The following is a 17,683-nucleotide window of genomic DNA, read 5'->3' on the forward strand; positions in this document are numbered from 1 at the left end:
ATAGCAATCTAATCATTATCTAATTATCAGATTACACTCTGCTGAGATATTTTTTTTTGTCCAGAAACTGGCTGTAGGTTTGGTTTTGTTCACTATCAAGTCCTGAGAGTGACATACATTGATTATAAAAGATACTATAAAATTGCTGAGACTACCATGTCAGCTCAGCCTCAGCAGATCTGGATGTGTGCATTAATTACGTTGGTTAATTATGGTTACTCCAAAGAGCACCAATTGCCAGGTAACAGGGAAAGTAGCAAGGTTTGAAAGTAGACTTGATTTTTCTCTTTGGTTCACTGACATTCCTTCCACATTACTAAGCTTTCCATGTCACTTAAAAAGTGAGTGTTTTGGCAAAAGCTTTATGAAAGCATGAAACACATGGGCAATATTTCTAAAAACTGGGACATTTTGCAAGTGCAACATGTTGAGGGATGTTACACAATGGTTTTTATGAATAGGTGGTCATGTCATTCTGTGTTTGGTGATAAAGAATTGGTTTTGTGTTTGTTACTGGAAAAGAAGCCGATTGTTGATGTAATGCAGGAAAAAAAATTGACATAAACTTTTATGGAAAAGATTCAAATTGGGTAATGTTGAGCAAAAATGGTAAGAGAGTCCTGAAAGCAGCATTGCATTAAATCAGCTGCACTAACATCTTGCTACTTAAGCCTCTTTTTGTTTGCAAAAATATGGTATTTCTTCAGCTAAAGCCCCCACGCAGGAACTGGAGGCAGAAGTGGGCCAAATATTAGTTCCTTACTTGTTATTGTTTGTTTTTCTAGATTTTGGCAGAAATTGCACATTCTTTGTTTTAATTTTTCACTTCCCCACACTTGACATTTTATATCCTTTAAGTTTACAAGTTTCTTTCCAGTTTATTTTGCATGGAGTTAAGGGGTTTTGTATTGTATCAGCTCTTCTAAATAGAACTTTCCTGAGTCTTTAACATAAAAAAGGGGAATTTAATATCAGAAATAGTCAAGGTTTCTAGATAAATGAGTTGTGTAACTCAGAATTACAGTTGTCTAACCACAAAACAATGCTTTCTTGTTTACTCGTGGTCATTAATTTAGTTTAAGCATTTCCTGCACTGTATCACAAGGTTGTGTAAATGCAGCTTTGTAGAGTTTTCCTGACTTATATATTTCTTGTAAACAGCAGTTGTAGAAATAGCTTTGAGTCCATAAAAATACAAATTAGATAGCAGGGGGCCAGATACAGGTCTTTGAGGTTGTACACTGGAGTCTGTGATTTGCTTGTGCTTGAGAAGAAAGGAATCTTAGGATTTGAGGAGCATATCTTGGGCCTGTTTGTGTAGGCAACATAACTTCAGCTCTGCACTTCCTGCCCAGTCCTTAAACTCCTTTCTTGGTTTCATAAGGTTTGAATAAAGGGTTCAGCAGCCCACAAAGGCTGGCTTTCAATTCTTAGGGCACACACTCCCCAGTGGTGTTTATTTAGGGTTAGTCTGATGCCCACAGCAGTGTTGGGATAGGTTTGAGCAGTCCAGGCCTCTGCTGGGGCTTTCACCCCTCTGTGGGGTTGCTTCCTGAGTACTGAAAAGTGCAAATGAAGATTCCTCTTGGCTCACAAGTGTAGCAACTCAAAGGTGTTGCCAGGAATTTTTGGGAGAGTTTCAGCTACCCTGTGGCAGGACCTTGCCTCTAGGAGGTGGCAATCACAAGCAATCCAGTGGTTAATGCAGCTGGATTTCTAAAGACTCATCTCTTCAGAGCCTTTGGGTAGAGAGAGCTTTGCATTTCTATACATCTGCCCTGTAGCCAGAAAACACAGCTTGGAAACCAAGAAAAATTAACTTGAGCATGTTAATTTATATGAAAGCATGGCCCAAAAATACATACAGGATTTGACAGCTGAGCTATAAAGTTGTTCATAATCTTTATCTCTGTAAGATGTTAGTTTATTTTTATTTAAGTACTGCAAAATTTGCATCCTTGGCTAATTTTTTGAGATAAGTCCAAATTTGGGAGGTGTCACCCTGTGAAGAAGGCTGACAGCCTGGATCAGTGCTTTAAGGTGAAGGGGCAGTTAAAGCTTCTCTCTGCATGTAGCCTTTAGTGATGAGTGCTTCCAGCATGTCTGTATTCAATTTCACAAAGAGCTTTGGGATCTTTGAGGGACAAATCTCAGTAGCATTGAGGTATTTGAATAAATATCACTGTGTGTTCTGCCAGATAAGATTTTGGTTTGGGTTTATTTTAACCTTTAGGTGACTGACTTGTGGTGTCTTTGCTTTGACTCTCATACACAGCCTGAGCTCCGTTGTGTAATACTTGAGCCATGGTGCATTCTTCGGAGTGTAGAGCACTTCTCCATGAAACTGTAATGAATCTGTGGCTTTGCTGCTTGCTTGTGTGGCTTGAAATTCCACTTGTCTATGCCACCTTACCCATGGTTTGGCAAGAATGCTCAGGTTTTCTCAAGGAAAGTATATGACAAGCTAAATACAGTATTAGCATGATTTATCCTCAGCTATTCACCTCCTCTTCCACTGTAGAGAAAACTGTTATGGGTTTTCTGTAGTTATGGATGAATATTGAGGAATAGATGGTGAATGAATGTCATTATGGTCTATATGAATTTCACAAGGATGTGCTACCATTCAGAAAACAACTTCTAGAAGATGATTTAGTTTGAAAAACTCTTTGGTAATAAAAAGAAATGAGACCAGTAGAAGTGCAGAATTCCCTGTGGATTTGACTCTTTCTGCCCAGAAGGGTCTTTCTCCTGGTGCCAGCTTAGAGCAGTGTTTTTCTGCATACAATCATCTGCTAAGTCTCAGTCCTGAACTGTTTATATATGTAGTGCTGCCTCAGTGAAAAAGCAGGTAGAATTTCCCAGGTGGAGTAATTTCACTTAGGAGATGAAAGCTAACATAATTGGTTTAATTTATTTTTGTGTAACACCCTAAAATCAGAATGCTCTTGCTTTTCTTAAGGCAACTGTCCTCTTTTTTGCTAAACAGTCCACAATTCTAAATTAAAAACTAACTAATTATTCTTAACACCTTATGCAGTCCACATCTAATGTGGCATGATTAGAGCTGGTATGGATGCCAAGCTTCTGGCCAGATTTTACCAGTGTAATCTAAACCAATGCAGGCTTTTATCTTACTGTAAACTGTGTCTAGAAATCCTAATTATACAGCTTGACATTCTTGGTTCACTGTGAATGTGTATGTTTTTGTTTACGTGCATGCACATAAATGGAGTAATTTAATGCTTTGCCAGCTGTATATACCAGTTGTGTTTTTTAATATGAGAACTGTTCATAAGAAAAATTCATGTAGATGATGAAAATGTGGACATAAAACCAGCTGTGAAAATAAGACTTGTTCACCTTTACCAGAAGGGTCTAGACTTCTGTTGTGCTTTGATCTTCTTACCTAAACAATTACTTCATTTCCTTAGTTTCTTAAAGGCAGAAAGATCTTGGTATTGTGAGTAACCTTGAGTTTGGCAAAGTAACTTTCATCACTGTATTTTTGTCCTCATACATAATTTGGATTTCATGCCTAACAAGTGCATGGAACAATGGGTGACAAGTCGGTGCACATTTTGTTGTGGTGATACACAGCTCTAGAGTGGATGGATGGGTGAATTTACTTCCTCTGCTTCCACCCTTTGGGGGGGATCCATCCCACTTTCTCCTTGCAATTTCCTCAGTGATATTACTTGAACAAATATTTTTGGTTCTTGGGTCAAACTGATGAACTTGCCTTCTTCCAATATTACATGGATTATGATGGTGTCCAAGAATAAACTGGCACTCTTTTTTCCTGTCTTTAAAGCTATGAATTGAGACATAGGGTGTATTCCTCAAAATGGGATTTTGTGTGATTTTTACCTTTATCTTCTTTCTTTTTTTAATTAACTGAATGCATCGGTGCCTTGCCCCAGTGCTTATGCCTGCACTTATTTACGTTTGTTTATCTTATGCTTTTCTTCTTGGCTTTTTAAACTTTTTGTCCTTTGCTACTTAATGCTGGTTTATAGCTCAATTATCTTTCTCAAGTGCTTAAGTGGGTTTACATTTTTCTGTGCGTATATTTAAACTGGTGTTTTTCATTTATAGGGAGTAAAAGATGCAAAAAAGATCCAATTTACTGTTTGCAAATACTCAAGGTAACAGCTGATGTCAGGTGGGCACTGCTTCAGTAGTACTGTCAGTAGTGTAACATATTACACATTTAGTGCACAGGAGTGACTCTCAATTTTACTCTGAACGGAACAGCCCTCTGCTAGAATTCCTCTATTGCCACATGCCTTAGAATCTGGAATTAAAATATAGCAAGAAGCCTGAACTGGATTTTTGTCTGGGGAAGAATTTACAACTAAAGCGATCAGTATAGTTTGAAACTGATGAATGCAAAATAGAAGTCAGCAGGCATTCAAAATTCTCAGGTTAAGGGAAAAGGAGGTGCCAAGCAGCCTTGGTGTGTGGATTTGCAAGTGTTACCAGCTGTATGGATGTGCAGGAACAGGAGAGCAGATGCCTAGAAAAGGGTTCACAATATGTGTCATTTAAAAACTGAGGCTGTTGGGTTTTTTCTTCTAGAGACAGAAATTAAGATTGAGTGGGTTTGGACAGAAAAAAGAAACTCCTGTTTTGTTCTCCAAATATTCCAGTTTCATCCAGGAAGCTGGAGAGTGTGGGGTTGGTTCTATTTTAGAGAAGCAGGAGACTTTGTAATTCCAAATAATGGGAGTTTTTTGTCCTGTCAAATGTATTCCAGAATCTTGTTCAGCATAATGGGCCCAGATACAGGCAGTGTCTCCTTACTGTTGGAAAAGGCCTTGGAGCTCAGTGTTTAACCTGCATTGCAACAGACTTAAACTGGTTTCCTGTATAAAGCTTTGTCTTTGACTTAATCTTGGCTTCTCTCATTGAACTCCACATCTGTGAATGACTCATAACAAGCAGGACCATCAGAAGAATACTGTGTACATTTTTATCCAAATCTGTAGGGTTTTTGTTTCTCATTTTTTTACAGCCTTGCTACATTCTCCCCTCCCATGCAATGAATCATGCAGTGTCTGTACTCATACCTGACAGGAAAAGTGCTTGAGCATTGAGGGAAAGTTGAATGCTAAACAGAGAGAATATCCCCAGCCATCAATCTGCTGAGAGCAGAGCTTTTGTGTTTGGCAGGTATCCTCAGTCAGCCCCCGAGGCACTGCTGATATGATGATTTTCTTTCCTCCTGTAAACAGCAAGCCCTGTTAAATGGATACTCTGGCTTGGGGCAGAGTTGGATATGTCAGGCACTGGCAGCAAGGGAGGTTCTGCCTCCTGAGGCACTCAGAGGCGTTTTTTTTGAGCTGTCTCATCCAGAGACTCAAGGCAGTCCCACTGCAGAGCTTTTTAGAAGAATGACAAGCTTTACATGTCTTATTTCTCCTGCCCTCCCATGAATGCTCTGGCCCATTTCCAGATGTGTGACAGCACAGGGGCAGCTCACTCAGCTGTCCTGTCCCTTTGCAGTGTTTACAGTGGCCACACTGGATGGGAAGGGCAAGATGCTGCACCCTGGGTCCTTGTATTCCATATTTTTATTTTAAATACTTTCCTAGGGAACCACAGCCCCCATATTTAGTGCAGGTTATGTGCATGGCAGCTCATGCACTAATGATAATGGGGGTGTTAGCTGTGGCAGGCACGGTGGGAGAAGGGCTGTAATGGCTTCATCCTGTCAGTGTTGTGGTCTCTTCCCTTGAGCTGCAGAGGAAGCCTGGAGTAGTGGACAGGTGAGTTGCTGGCATAAATATCAATAATTTTTACAGCTGTGCAGAGAAGTATTTTATAACAGCAGTATGGTGTGGTATGGTGAGTTGGTGAGATTGTCCTGCAGCTGTCTCCTCCAGAACTGCCTCTCTTTGGGTAACAGGTCAGGGAATTGATAACATCTAAGCTGTGTTTGAAGTGGGAGAGTGCTCTCATGGCTGGCTGCACACTGCTGCTGTCAGTTCTTCACTACAAAGGATTCAGAACAAATTAATACAATGTGAATTTTTTTTCTGGCCAGCCTATCATTTTGGATACAGAGTTCAAAATGGAAAATTGAAATGCGGAAAGGCCTGTTTGAAGGTAGGGAGTCAATTAACTGACTCCTTGATGAAAATAATAGAAGCTAAACCACAGCACCTGTCCTTTACACATCTCAATATAGGTGATGCTTTTTGGATGTGACTGATAGCACTTTGCATCTCTCAGGGAGCTGCTTGGCAAAGAGCAAAGGAAGACTGAGGTCACAGATGCTTTATTTTTGTATATGTAGGCAGCAAAAATGCTTTATAAACATGTAAGTCATAGAATGGTTCTCTTCCCTTTTTGTTACTGCCTCCAGTAGTATTTCAAAGATGTTTTTCTCAGAACTGGCAGAGCTATAGTGTTGGAATGTACTTAATGTAAGGTTTCAATCAGGTTTCACTCATGCTCATAGCTATGGATCTTAACAGAGCTGTCTTATAATTCACTTTTTGATAGACTCATTTGTAAAAAAAGTGATTATCAGTAGCACAGATGGAAGTTTTCTGTCTTAAGAGGACCTATTGATAGGGTGTTCAACTTGGCTGTTATTTAGGTGTCAAAAAGCCATCTTCATCCATTGATTACAATGGAAGAAAAATGTAGCTTGTGATTTTAAATCTGAGGATAATGGAATAATTTAATGAAAAATCAATGTCTTTCTTCTTTCTTCCTTGGAATTCTCATCTTCTTTCCCCCAACCTGGCAGCTGGGTACAGTGTTTGCTTGGATATTCTCCCTTCAAAGTACCATTAAAGTGGTTACAAACTTGAAATGGAAAACTTGTGTTCATTTCAGATTGCTTATACTTTGAGGAAATCCTAAGTGAAGTTGTTTTCTTGTTGACTTCAGTTGAATTTTATTAGTTAAGCAGTTTCCAAGAAGCCCTCGCTGATCCCAGAAGCAGGGTCATTGATTTACTCTCTGTCAGTCATGGGATTGAGGACTTCAGTAGGGCTTTGAAAATCTATTTGGAGGCATCAGCTGGCAAATCTTGTGTAGGAAACAGCAAAAGTCCTTGGGTGCTTCTGAAGGGGGATGTAGGAGACTTCCAGGAATATTTTACCCAGTTAGAGAAATGATGGAGCATTTGTGGCTCTAACAGTGAGCAAGTGGCAGCCAGCAGAGCAGTTTTAATCAGGTAATACAGTGCTGACAGCTCCTCAGTTTCCCTGGCTTTGTTCTGCAGGGGCTGGCAGGAGGCAGAGCAGTCACTTCATTATCCTCATTAATTCCTCAATGCCTCACTGTGCTCCACCAGGCCCTGGGCATGAGCTGCACCCATGTGTGCCTCTGGAAGGAGAGATTTCCACCAAGGAACCCCAGCTTCACTGCCTGCCTTCAAGCTGTGACTTGTCTCTGAAAATAAATAAACAAGCTGACTTACTTCTATGCAGAATCTTGGCCAGACAGCTTTTTCCCTAGGGATAAATTTGTTTTGCCAAATGAAAAAAATCTGTTAGATATCTTAAATTTACAGTTGTTATGTATTAAATTATTGCTTTTAGAGATAGAGTTTTGGAGTTATGCAACTCGAAAAATATTGATGGTGGAATGGACAAGGCAAGTTGCTTTCTGTATAACCCATTTATTTTTTCCTTTTTTTCCCCTTTCTATTTGTTTTTCCCCTTAGCTTTCAGTCACTAAATCTGTCAGGTCTCTACAAATACCATGAGGAAATCTCTAGGAATACTTGTTGAAAATCAATGTCCTTTTGGTCATCAGAGTATGTGTGTTGTTTTTTCTTGCATTCTTTCTTGTCAATGCATGCAGAGCTAGTGGAAGCAAGTGTAGTTTATTTTAAGCTTTTTCTTTTTCTCTGTGTTGCTGCTCCTTTTATTCACCACAAATGGTGGGTGAAGCTTCCTGAATTCTGGTTGTAGAGCTGGTTTTAGTTATTTGCCAACTATCTTAATTTTAGTATCAACAGTTTAATTTTAATATAGAATTCAGGGGAGTTGAAAAGTTAATATTCTTGTAAATGAATATGACTAGTATTAAGGGGAGAATGAAGATGATGGATGTGTCACCTGTCTGTGTTTACAGTCACATTCTGATGGCGCCAGCCTTGATCCAGGGAGCCTCCTCCAGCCTGTGGACCCAGGATGGCCAAGGGGGCTCATTGACCCTGTATGTCAGCAGCAGGGAGAAGCACCCCAGACTCAGCCTGCTTAGTTCCCAGCGCTGGTTTGGTCTATCAGATGCAGGAGCACAGCTGGGCTCTCTGTGGATAGCTCAGCAGTTGTGTGTTGAGTTCCTGCTAACAGCAGGAGATGCACTGGAACCCACCCAAAACTGTCCAGATATTTGACAGGCTACTTATTGTCATTTACTGAGCATGCTGAAATTCTTCCAGTTCTTCCCTGGCTGCTCTAACAGAGGAAGAATGCTCCCTTATAGACATTTTAAGTTGGTAGCATGGATGGTTTTGTTTGGACTTAGGAAATTTTTGTCTGACTTCTTAATGAGAGGTGACACTTTCACATTCAGTACAAGAGTACTATTGTCAGATATGTAGATTGATGATAGTTTCTGTAATATTCCAGATACCATGTAGGTTCTGACTTTATCATTACTTTTTTTGTCAGCATGCAGTATGGACAGGTATAGTTTGCTCTTTTCTCTTTTGTTGAGTGTTCCAGTAATTTCTCAAGGATTTTGGAGCTTTTCTGCCTTTTCTCAGTCTCCTTTGCTGGTACCATCAGTTGACATAGTGATGTCTATAGTGAACATCCTCAAAACCTGAAGATTGCTCTGTATATAAGTTTAACAACATTTGAATGTCTGATTTTCATTCATCAAGTCTGGAAAACTCCATGAAGCCAAATAAGACTCCAAAAAGATTGCTATGTGTAACAGGTTATTTTATGAAGTTTGTTATCATTAATAAAGTAAAAAGAATACATAACCTTATTGCAAAGTCAGTTAACATATATTTGGATTTTTCATGCAGACTTCTTGCTTGTTTAATCCTTGTTACTTCTCTTGCCAGCCTGTATATTTTAGTTGAGTTGTCTCTGAGACTTTTTAGTTCCTAAGCTGAAAACTGGAAGTGAGACTGCCTTTGCAGTTACAACAAAAATGGAAAATTGTTTTGTTTGGATTTCAGCAAATTCAATTTAAGGTCAGATTTTTTTCTTTAACAATGTACGCTCTATCTTTTTATTCCTAAAGGCATATTTTCAGCAATTTGGCTTAACTCTGTGGTCATGGGGGTGGAATTCTTTATCTTGGCTTGATATAAGCAAGCTTTCAGTGCATGTGTGGGTTAATGTCTGACTTGGTGCACAGGAGAACACAATCTCTTTATCAGGTGGTTTCTGGTTCAATGAATCAAGTTTTTGGTTGGGTTTCTTTGTGTATGACAGCAGCTTGGTAACTTTGGAGAAGTAGCTCAAGCTTTCAATAAATAACTGTCCAGTCCATTTAAAAAGGTAGGAGTAAATAAAAATCAACACTCTTAGGTAGCTAGCATGTTTCCATGGCAGTTTGAGGGAAAAAACTCAAATCTAAATAACATGAGGACACTCTTGACATAAAGGTTATGAAATCTTTCTCTTGCAATGGATAGGAAAGGTAAAGGAGAATTGAGCACTTACCTTCTTACCCATATTATTCTGCAGCTTCTTGAAATCCTGTTAAGTTGATTTGTCTTGATACAATGGAAATATCTAGTTATCTGTCATGTTAAAGAGTATTTTGATGCTATGAATGATTTTTTTTTCAGCATAGTTGAGACCTAAATAGCAGAACATGCTTTTTTGCTCTCTACATCTTAAAAAGAGATGTAGTCTTTGAATGCAGACAGAGGAAGAAGTTTGGACACTAATCAATGTAAAGGCAAAGTCACCAACTCAGTCACACTCAGTTACCCTGGGTTTTTGGTAACTTCAAGAGTTTGGAAAATAAGACACAAAACTGATGTGTGAGATCAGCAAAGTTACAGTAATTCATTTAAACACTTGACTTAATCAGTATTTCTTGGGTTCCCTTCCTGTAAAATATGACCTGTATTGTAATAACTTGTTTAATAACTAAAATAACATTTGAAGTGAAAGCTCAAATTCATTTTTTCCATGTGAACCTGGAAATTACAATTGGGCCTTTTTATGATTTGGTGATTGAGTAGACAAATGGTGCACTTCTTTGGTACCATAACAGTTAACACCTGTTTCAACTGTTTCATATTTGTATTGGATGGAACCTCAGCAATCCAATATGTCTTGAAAAGCAAAAATCTAATATAAAATATTTCATGGTATGGAAGAAATTACAATAAACAGAGTATAGCTTAAAATATAAAATGCTTGTTATGCACATTTACATAGGTTTCATCTGTATTTCTGAAACCAATGTAGCCACCCTGTGTAAAAGTAATCCTAGTTTTTGGAGGGTCAGTTAAGTGACTATTCAATACCATAAAGTAAATACTGTTTTCTAAGAAAACACTATTTCCTGAGTTGGCAGAAATGAAGCAGTTTGTCAGTGAGAAGTCGGGTACAGCTGCATTAATTGGCATTTGCTTTGTGATTTCTCTCAAACCTGCTTTGGGGACAGGGACCACTGGCAGAAGGGTGGAGTGGTTTCCTGTGGCACGTGCCAGGCAATAATGTCACTTCTTTATGCTGGTTGTTATTGGTGTGGTATTTTGAATTCAGTAATTTCAGAAAATGTGGAACTTTGTTCATTAACATCTGAAAGCTTATTTAAATTTAGTAGAGATGGACTCTGTTGTACCTTCCATGCAGCTCAGGTACAGCACTGCTGGCCCCCTCAGCCTCCCACAAAAGGCTTGTTGTCTGTGGTGTTTGGTAACTTGGAAAATTTCCTGCTTTTCTGGATAAAGCTTGGTTTGAAAAACTAATTATTATTACTAAGATTACAAAAATAATTTGCCAGAGTGCATTGTCAGATGTAAATATCGTGAGCTTCTTAATATGATATTTCAAAGCTGAAGTTTATTTTGAGAGTCGGGGTTAATACTCTCAAGATTTGTTTAGAAAATATGATCTTGGCATGTGATGACCTAGGAGATTTTTTTTCCTAAACACAAATTCAAGTTTGCTTTTATCTCAGCTCATCTGATTTGAGGTAAACCTCAATGCCTTACTAAATTGCATCTGCTTGTAGAGAACACTGTAAATGATTTGCATTTTAATGGCTTCTGCATAAATTTCATAACTCTGCAATGCTTCTCTTGCTCATTTCCCTGCAAAAGATGATGGGTTTGTCTTGCTGTAACAAAATCTGTTTAGCTTTTCAATTATAAGAAAAATGGATAAATTTGCCCTTGATTTTGGCTATTCCTACTCTTTTCAGAATTTTCAATACTGCCTTTATCTACTTTAGAGAGCAGAAAGGCTTCAAGATTTTTTCACATGAATTATACAAATTTCAGACACATGTTGGAAGCTTTCTTAAACATAGGTGCTTGGTTTGGGAGTACACATACATGCAAGTATAGCTAATGGTGGGTAGCATCACAAAATTCATAAACTACCAGTAGAATTTAAATTTCTTTAACTGCAATTGCTCCTCATAAAAACCAGAGGAAATTTAGGAAGTAAAATGAAAGAGTAAGTAGATAATTGGTACAAAGAATTCTATGATATGATGGAGGGAAAAGGGAGACAATTGCTGGAAAATAGCTAGTCTCAAAAGAAGCATTATGCATTGGTTTATGTAGTTTGTCTTCAAGTTTTTAGGCTTTTTTTTCACTTTTATAGTGAAATATATCATTCTAAGTGTAACAAAATATTTTAAGCCACAGTTCTGAGCATCTTTCCCCTATTAATTAAATGCATAATGGAGATGGTAATGACTAGATCACCTTAATATAGAAAAATGAGGTATGATCAGAGGCATACCTCTTCCTGGATTAAATAGTGCTGCATCTTGGACACAAAGTGACAAATTCCAACAGTATATCTTAACATGTGAAGAACTATTCTCAGGTACAGACCTTCAACGTCAGTGTCTTTCCAAAAACCACCATACAGTCTGCCCTGCCATTTCACAGCTATCACAAGACCTGACAAATGGATTATCATAAAGCATCTTATGTGCTGAAAAGCTCTAATGAAAGACCCTATCTTTATAATGTGTTGGAACAACTGAACCTTCTAGTTACTAACTAAAGGTTTTTACAAGGTGCCATTTGCTTCAAATTTCCTATTGTCTCTACTGTTGTGGGCTTTTTTTCCTGTGAACACATTTTGGGATGTTTTCATTCCCTCTTCTTTCCCACTTTGTCCGTGCTTGCTGGTTTCTGTCTGTTGTGCCATCAGTTGTTGGTGGGGCCAAGCTGTAAATCAGGTCACCAGAATGATTCATATTAAAAATAAACCTACAATAAAAAGCTTGGAATCCTCTTTGTCAGCATTCTGCTTAATGCCCTGCAGAGCATCACTGCTATTATCTTAAGCCATCTCTTGTTTGTGTTCAGTTTGGAAATTATGCATTTGCAGCTGGAACAAAATCTGTCTCTTCTCAAAACTGCAGCTTCAGCCACACATCTGTCACGTTCTCATCTCCAATTTATCTTGGGTATCATCTGATTAAAAGCATGTTGGTCCCATGTTCCCCTTGAAATGGAGTGGTGGTGCTCCTCCCTTCCCAAAAGCATTTCCTATCTATTCCTGAGTTAATGGAAAGCATGTCAAGAAACGTGTACCTATCAAGGGGCTGCTTCAAGGAAGTTGTGTTTTTCTGCTTGTATCAGTAGCTTGTAAATCTGGAAAACAAACCTTCCCCAGTTGCTTTCTCTGCTCCCAGAAAACCTTGTTCTGGTGAATATGAACCACTTGGCTCTTCTCATGCAGGCACCTATGGCTTTTGAAGGTGGAGAGGGCTTTTTTTTTCTCAAGCTTGTGGAACTGGAGTTGCTTTGCAGCAGGATGAGCGCTTGACAGGCTTCATTTGCTGCCTCTGTTCTGGCTGCACTGGAGCTGAATCATGAACTTCTGAACTGTATTAGATAAAACTTGCTAGTGAGCTCTTCTCTGTGGTATTTAAGTGTTGTTATTAAGGTTTTGAGAAGCTTATTTCAGATGTAGTGGCACTTCTTCCTCTAGGGTAGAAGTCATCTCATGCCTCCAGCCTGTATCTGCTCGCTTGCATTTTGCTATCATATTGCATTAGCTGAGTTAACAGTTCCTTAAGAGCTTGGAATTGGTTGTGTAATTGGAGGAGGAGGGCAGAACAGAATAGTTTAAACACAGCTTTGAAGCCAGGGTGATGGGGTGAGCTTGAGGGGTCTGTTTTGTACATGAGAAATACAAAGGTGCTCCAGTAATCCTCTACCATTCAGGAAACTCTTCTCCACCCTCGGAGTTGTTTTTGAAGGCATCCTTTTCTCCAGGGAAAAGGAAATGATCCTCTTTGTAATCAGTTTGATCTACTGTGTTTTGAACTGCCTGCTAGTTCAACACCGATGAACTACAGCATAAGCTATGTGCAAACACTTGTATCATTTTAAGTGCAATAATTTGCATTAACTAAACTTGCAGTTATGGGTTTAAATACAAGTGGGAGATAATCCAGGTTGTGGTCTTGAGATCACTGAATAATGTGATACTTGATACAGAAAATCTTTTGATCTTCTGGCTTTCTTTTGATCCTGCAGTTGGTAGAATTGCAGGGCAAGTATGCAGTGTGACTAAATTGTTAAACTTAGACCATGTGTATCTTGTAACTAAAATATCTATCAGAGGGTTAGAGCTCGAGTACCCAAATACAAAGGGCTCAGACTCTGTCCTTGGCAAGTGACTTGTAAAAGGTTAATCTGGGTGTTAGTCAGCTGTTGACAAATGTTTATTGCATGAGAAAAAATACCCAGAGTTGTTATTTTACAGTAGCATGTACTCACTGAGAATTTCTATATGTAAGCCTGCACATTGTCTCCTGTGTATTTAGTAACCAGATCCCACTTTTGTTTTACAGCTGCTGCAGAGGGCAAAGGGAAAAGTGGGGAAGACTTTTTTCAGAAGGTAAGAAAGATATTTCAATTCTATAACAGCACCTGAATAGAGAAAGAAAAGAAAAAGATACCCATTATTCATGCACGTGATCAGCTAATTAAACTTCATGTGCAGTTTCCACCATATTGATCAAATTTTTAAAAATTTTGTCATTCAGTGTCTTCTTGGTACCAGCCAGGCATGGAATGAGATGAGAAACAGGTTCTTTAGTGTATGCTCCTGTCATCCATGCACAAAAACAAATTAACAGTTTTACCAATTACTTAACTGAAAATGTTAAAATACACATGATGAACATTTGTTATGATTAATTGTTAACCTAGAAGATGTTGTGAGGTGGTCTTAAGCATATTGTCAGTGGATAAATGCTGCATCCTGTTATTAAAATACTGCCTTGCAACTTACTCTGATATTGTTGAAAGCATAAATATTTGGTTGAGAAATGCAGTGGGCTTTTAAGAAAGAAATGCACAATCCACAAAATGATTCAACAAAGTTTGTGGTTGGACAGAGGCACGGAAGGACTGGAAAAGGGAGTCCTGCAGCAACTAAACTACAAAGTGAAACATGGTCAAGAGTAATGACTTGCAAATTATTTTTACAAAACAGCATAGTACTGAGGTTGTTTTTTTTTTTTTTCAAAAATTGTGTGAAGAACATTATTTGTGTTATTTTAATGAAAATCTGCATGTTGCAGACTAATAAAAATGATGAGCTGTTTTTTCTTTAGTACGGAGAAGAAAGACAGTGCAAACTTTGCTGTATGCTGAAATACCTTGACACTCCTTTTGAGTCATTGTCCATTGAAGTAATTTGCTGTATTTTGCATAATTTTAAGTGGTTGTTCCAGAAAGGAAGACGTTGAAGGTTGCTTTACCCTGCATGTGACTGTGGGATGCCTTGATGAAGGCTGGTGAGGAGGAGTATATATGCTGCCAAAATGTTTGGATTTTCAGATTTATGTCGCTCTTTACTGACAGTGAGAGTTGTTTTTCTAAATGTGGTGCTTAAGTGTCTGATATTGGTGTGCACAGAGGAGAATGTGTCAATAGTGCCTCCTTAAGATTTTATCAAAATACTTTGAGTTTTTTTACTTGCTGAAACAAAGCTAAGCCATAGTAGCCTGTGGTTTATTCTCTACATTATTCATTTTGTCACAGTGTTTTCTCTCTCAAATCTGCTCTTAAAGGTATGGATAAAATGTTTCTTCTTGAGTTGCTTATCTGTTTGACATGTGTATTTGGTTGCTTGATTATTTACTGTAGATATGATGTGCCTTACAATTATGCAGTCACTAGTGTAATAACAGAAAATACTGTGTTGAATTTAAGAGGAAAGCAAAATGTGCTAAACTTCCACTATGTCAATGAGTGCAACTCTTTATCCCCACTGATGATACAGTGGCTATCCTGGCATTTAGATTTTATCATATTTTTGCATAATTATTATCTAGGCACAGTGTGGGTGCTGCAATAGGTTAAATAAAGCTGCTTCATTTTAACTGGCATTCTTCTTAAAGTATCATCGACTCCACAGTGTGGATTTCTGTAGTTTTTGAGCACATACACACAATGCTACAGCTAATAAAACCAGATGGAAACTATCTCCTTTGAGTTCTCTTTTGTTGGAAGAAATCTCTGGACAGTTGCTCATAGCTTACTCACCGTCTCTGTCTGTGCAATTTCCTTTAATCAGAGTTAAATTTTTCCCATCTCATGTGAAATGAATAAGGCAGAGTATGTGGAGGTAAAATGAAGACTCATTTCATGTGTTTCAGGTTGGTGCAGTGATTTGTGGCATTAGAAACACATTGCAATCTAAGTCAGCAGGACACTTCCAGAAACTCAGTGTAAACTCAAAGCTGCAGCAAAGGTGGTTTTGTAAAGCAGTTCAGATAATGAGACTTCAGGACATTATTGGCAGGATTTTGAGTGGATCAGGGAGGGAGAAATGCATCCTTGATAGGCCACATCTAGAACATGGGGGCATTATTTGCATAAATCATGCCATGTTTGGTGGATTCTGATGGACTGCCCTCAATGTGCTGAGGTTGGAAGTGGCTTGTGAGGTGGAAGAAGTTTCCATAGGAATGCTGAAATGGCAAATGACAAGGCAAAAATTCAGGAAGGTGATTCTGTATGTCAAGGTATGCAGACCAAGAGGGAGGAGAGAGGAGGCTGTTCCTTGGGGGTTGGCAGAGACTCAGGCTGCATTGTTAAGCTGCAGAGAGTATTTTAAAGAAAATTAAAAGTTAATACAAGGGTTTGGTGCTAAGCAGTCTTCTGCTGGCCTCCAAACATGTGAGAAAGAAGTGTTACTTGGATTTTCATAATCAAGCAGGATCTCAGTGGATGTGAGATGGTAGTCCTACCAACTTTCAACTTCCAGAGTTGAATAACACTTTAAATGTAAAAATGCATAATTTTACTGAGCATTTTAGCAGAAACAAGCACATGCAATGAAGTTGCTTGTGGAGTTACAGAATGAGCCCCAGTTCTTGGTGAATTCAGGTAATTTTTCTGCCCTGTTGTGTCAGGGAGATCAGGTGAAAAATGCCCTTTCCTCTGGTCCTGAATTCAAGTGAAAAGTAGATAAATGTCTTTTGGTGGTGTCATTTTTAACAGTTCAAAAACTTTATCATACTTTCTTGTAAAGTTTCTAAGTTGCAGTGCTGCTTCAGATAAGGGAAAACCTACCATCTCCTAATCAGGATTTTTCAAAACCACTGGGAGCTACTAATAATTTAGCAAGAAATAAGTAAATAATGGCATGGTTTTCTCTGTAGAGCCCTTGGATCTGCAGTTCAGTAACAGGTAATCCTAAATAAACATGGGTTGCTCTGCTGTTGTGTTACATACTATTTATGTAAAAGATCCTTGTGGGCCTTGCTCTCTAAATTGTTTTCCTTATTTATTCTGTGAGGGAATACATAATATGAAGTTATTACATGTCCTTGATCCAGAGCCCATTTTCAGTTGATGGTGGATTTTTTCCACCAAGTTCCACAACATCTGGTTCACGCCTCATAGGAATTATCTATTCCCTGGAACAATCTCCTTTTGCTTTAAAGCCAGGACATTGTTCCAGGGAACAGATAATTTGTGTAGCCCTATAGAAGTGTGTGGCACTCTTAGATAAAATGCAAGGTGGTGATTCTCTGTCCTGAAGAGTTCATAATCCAAAACAGGTGAGGGTCGGCCCTGTGGACCAAGAGGAATTTCATGCATCATTTTGGTTTGCTTTTAGCTCTGTCATCATCAAGTTGGCTTCTTTTCTTCTTTTTAAACACTTGGGAATCTCAGTGCTGATGGTAATCTTTCATTCTGAAATTTCTTTGGACAAGAGTGTATCTGTAGCCTTCTCAAGGGCCTGTGAGCAGAGTAGGGTGGGTGATAGGTGAACAATGTGGCTTTAGTGGAATTTGGGTGGAATTCTTGGGACTGCACATGCAGAAGTTGGTGACTGGAAATGATGCACTGCACAGGTCACATCCAAGCTCTGTATTTCAGTGTGCATGTGTTAGTGTGGGCTTTGGGAGAATGCCTGGAGGGGCTCCTCAGCTCTGGCTTTCCTGCCTTTTAGAGTTCATTTGCAGAGCTTGGTTTTGTAGGAAGCACTGAATACTACCAGCCAGCTGTAACTTGTGTGTTTTA

General features: G+C 38.7%; 1 protein-coding gene across 1 annotated transcript in view; it reads left to right on the forward strand.

The window, feature by feature from the left end:
- The window catches only part of BICC1 (BicC family RNA binding protein 1), an 89,791-nt gene that overhangs the window by 18,837 nt on the left and 53,271 nt on the right, over nucleotides 1–17,683 (forward strand). The window contains exon 2 of the mRNA XM_059476703.1: nucleotides 13,993–14,039. Within this exon, the coding sequence (XP_059332686.1) occupies nucleotides 13,993–14,039 (47 nt within the window). The remainder of the gene's footprint in view (nucleotides 1–13,992; nucleotides 14,040–17,683) is intronic.

The sequence above is a fragment of the Ammospiza nelsoni genome, chromosome 8, assembly GCF_027579445.1.
Source record: "Ammospiza nelsoni isolate bAmmNel1 chromosome 8, bAmmNel1.pri, whole genome shotgun sequence".
Lineage (NCBI taxonomy): Eukaryota > Metazoa > Chordata > Aves > Passeriformes > Passerellidae > Ammospiza > Ammospiza nelsoni.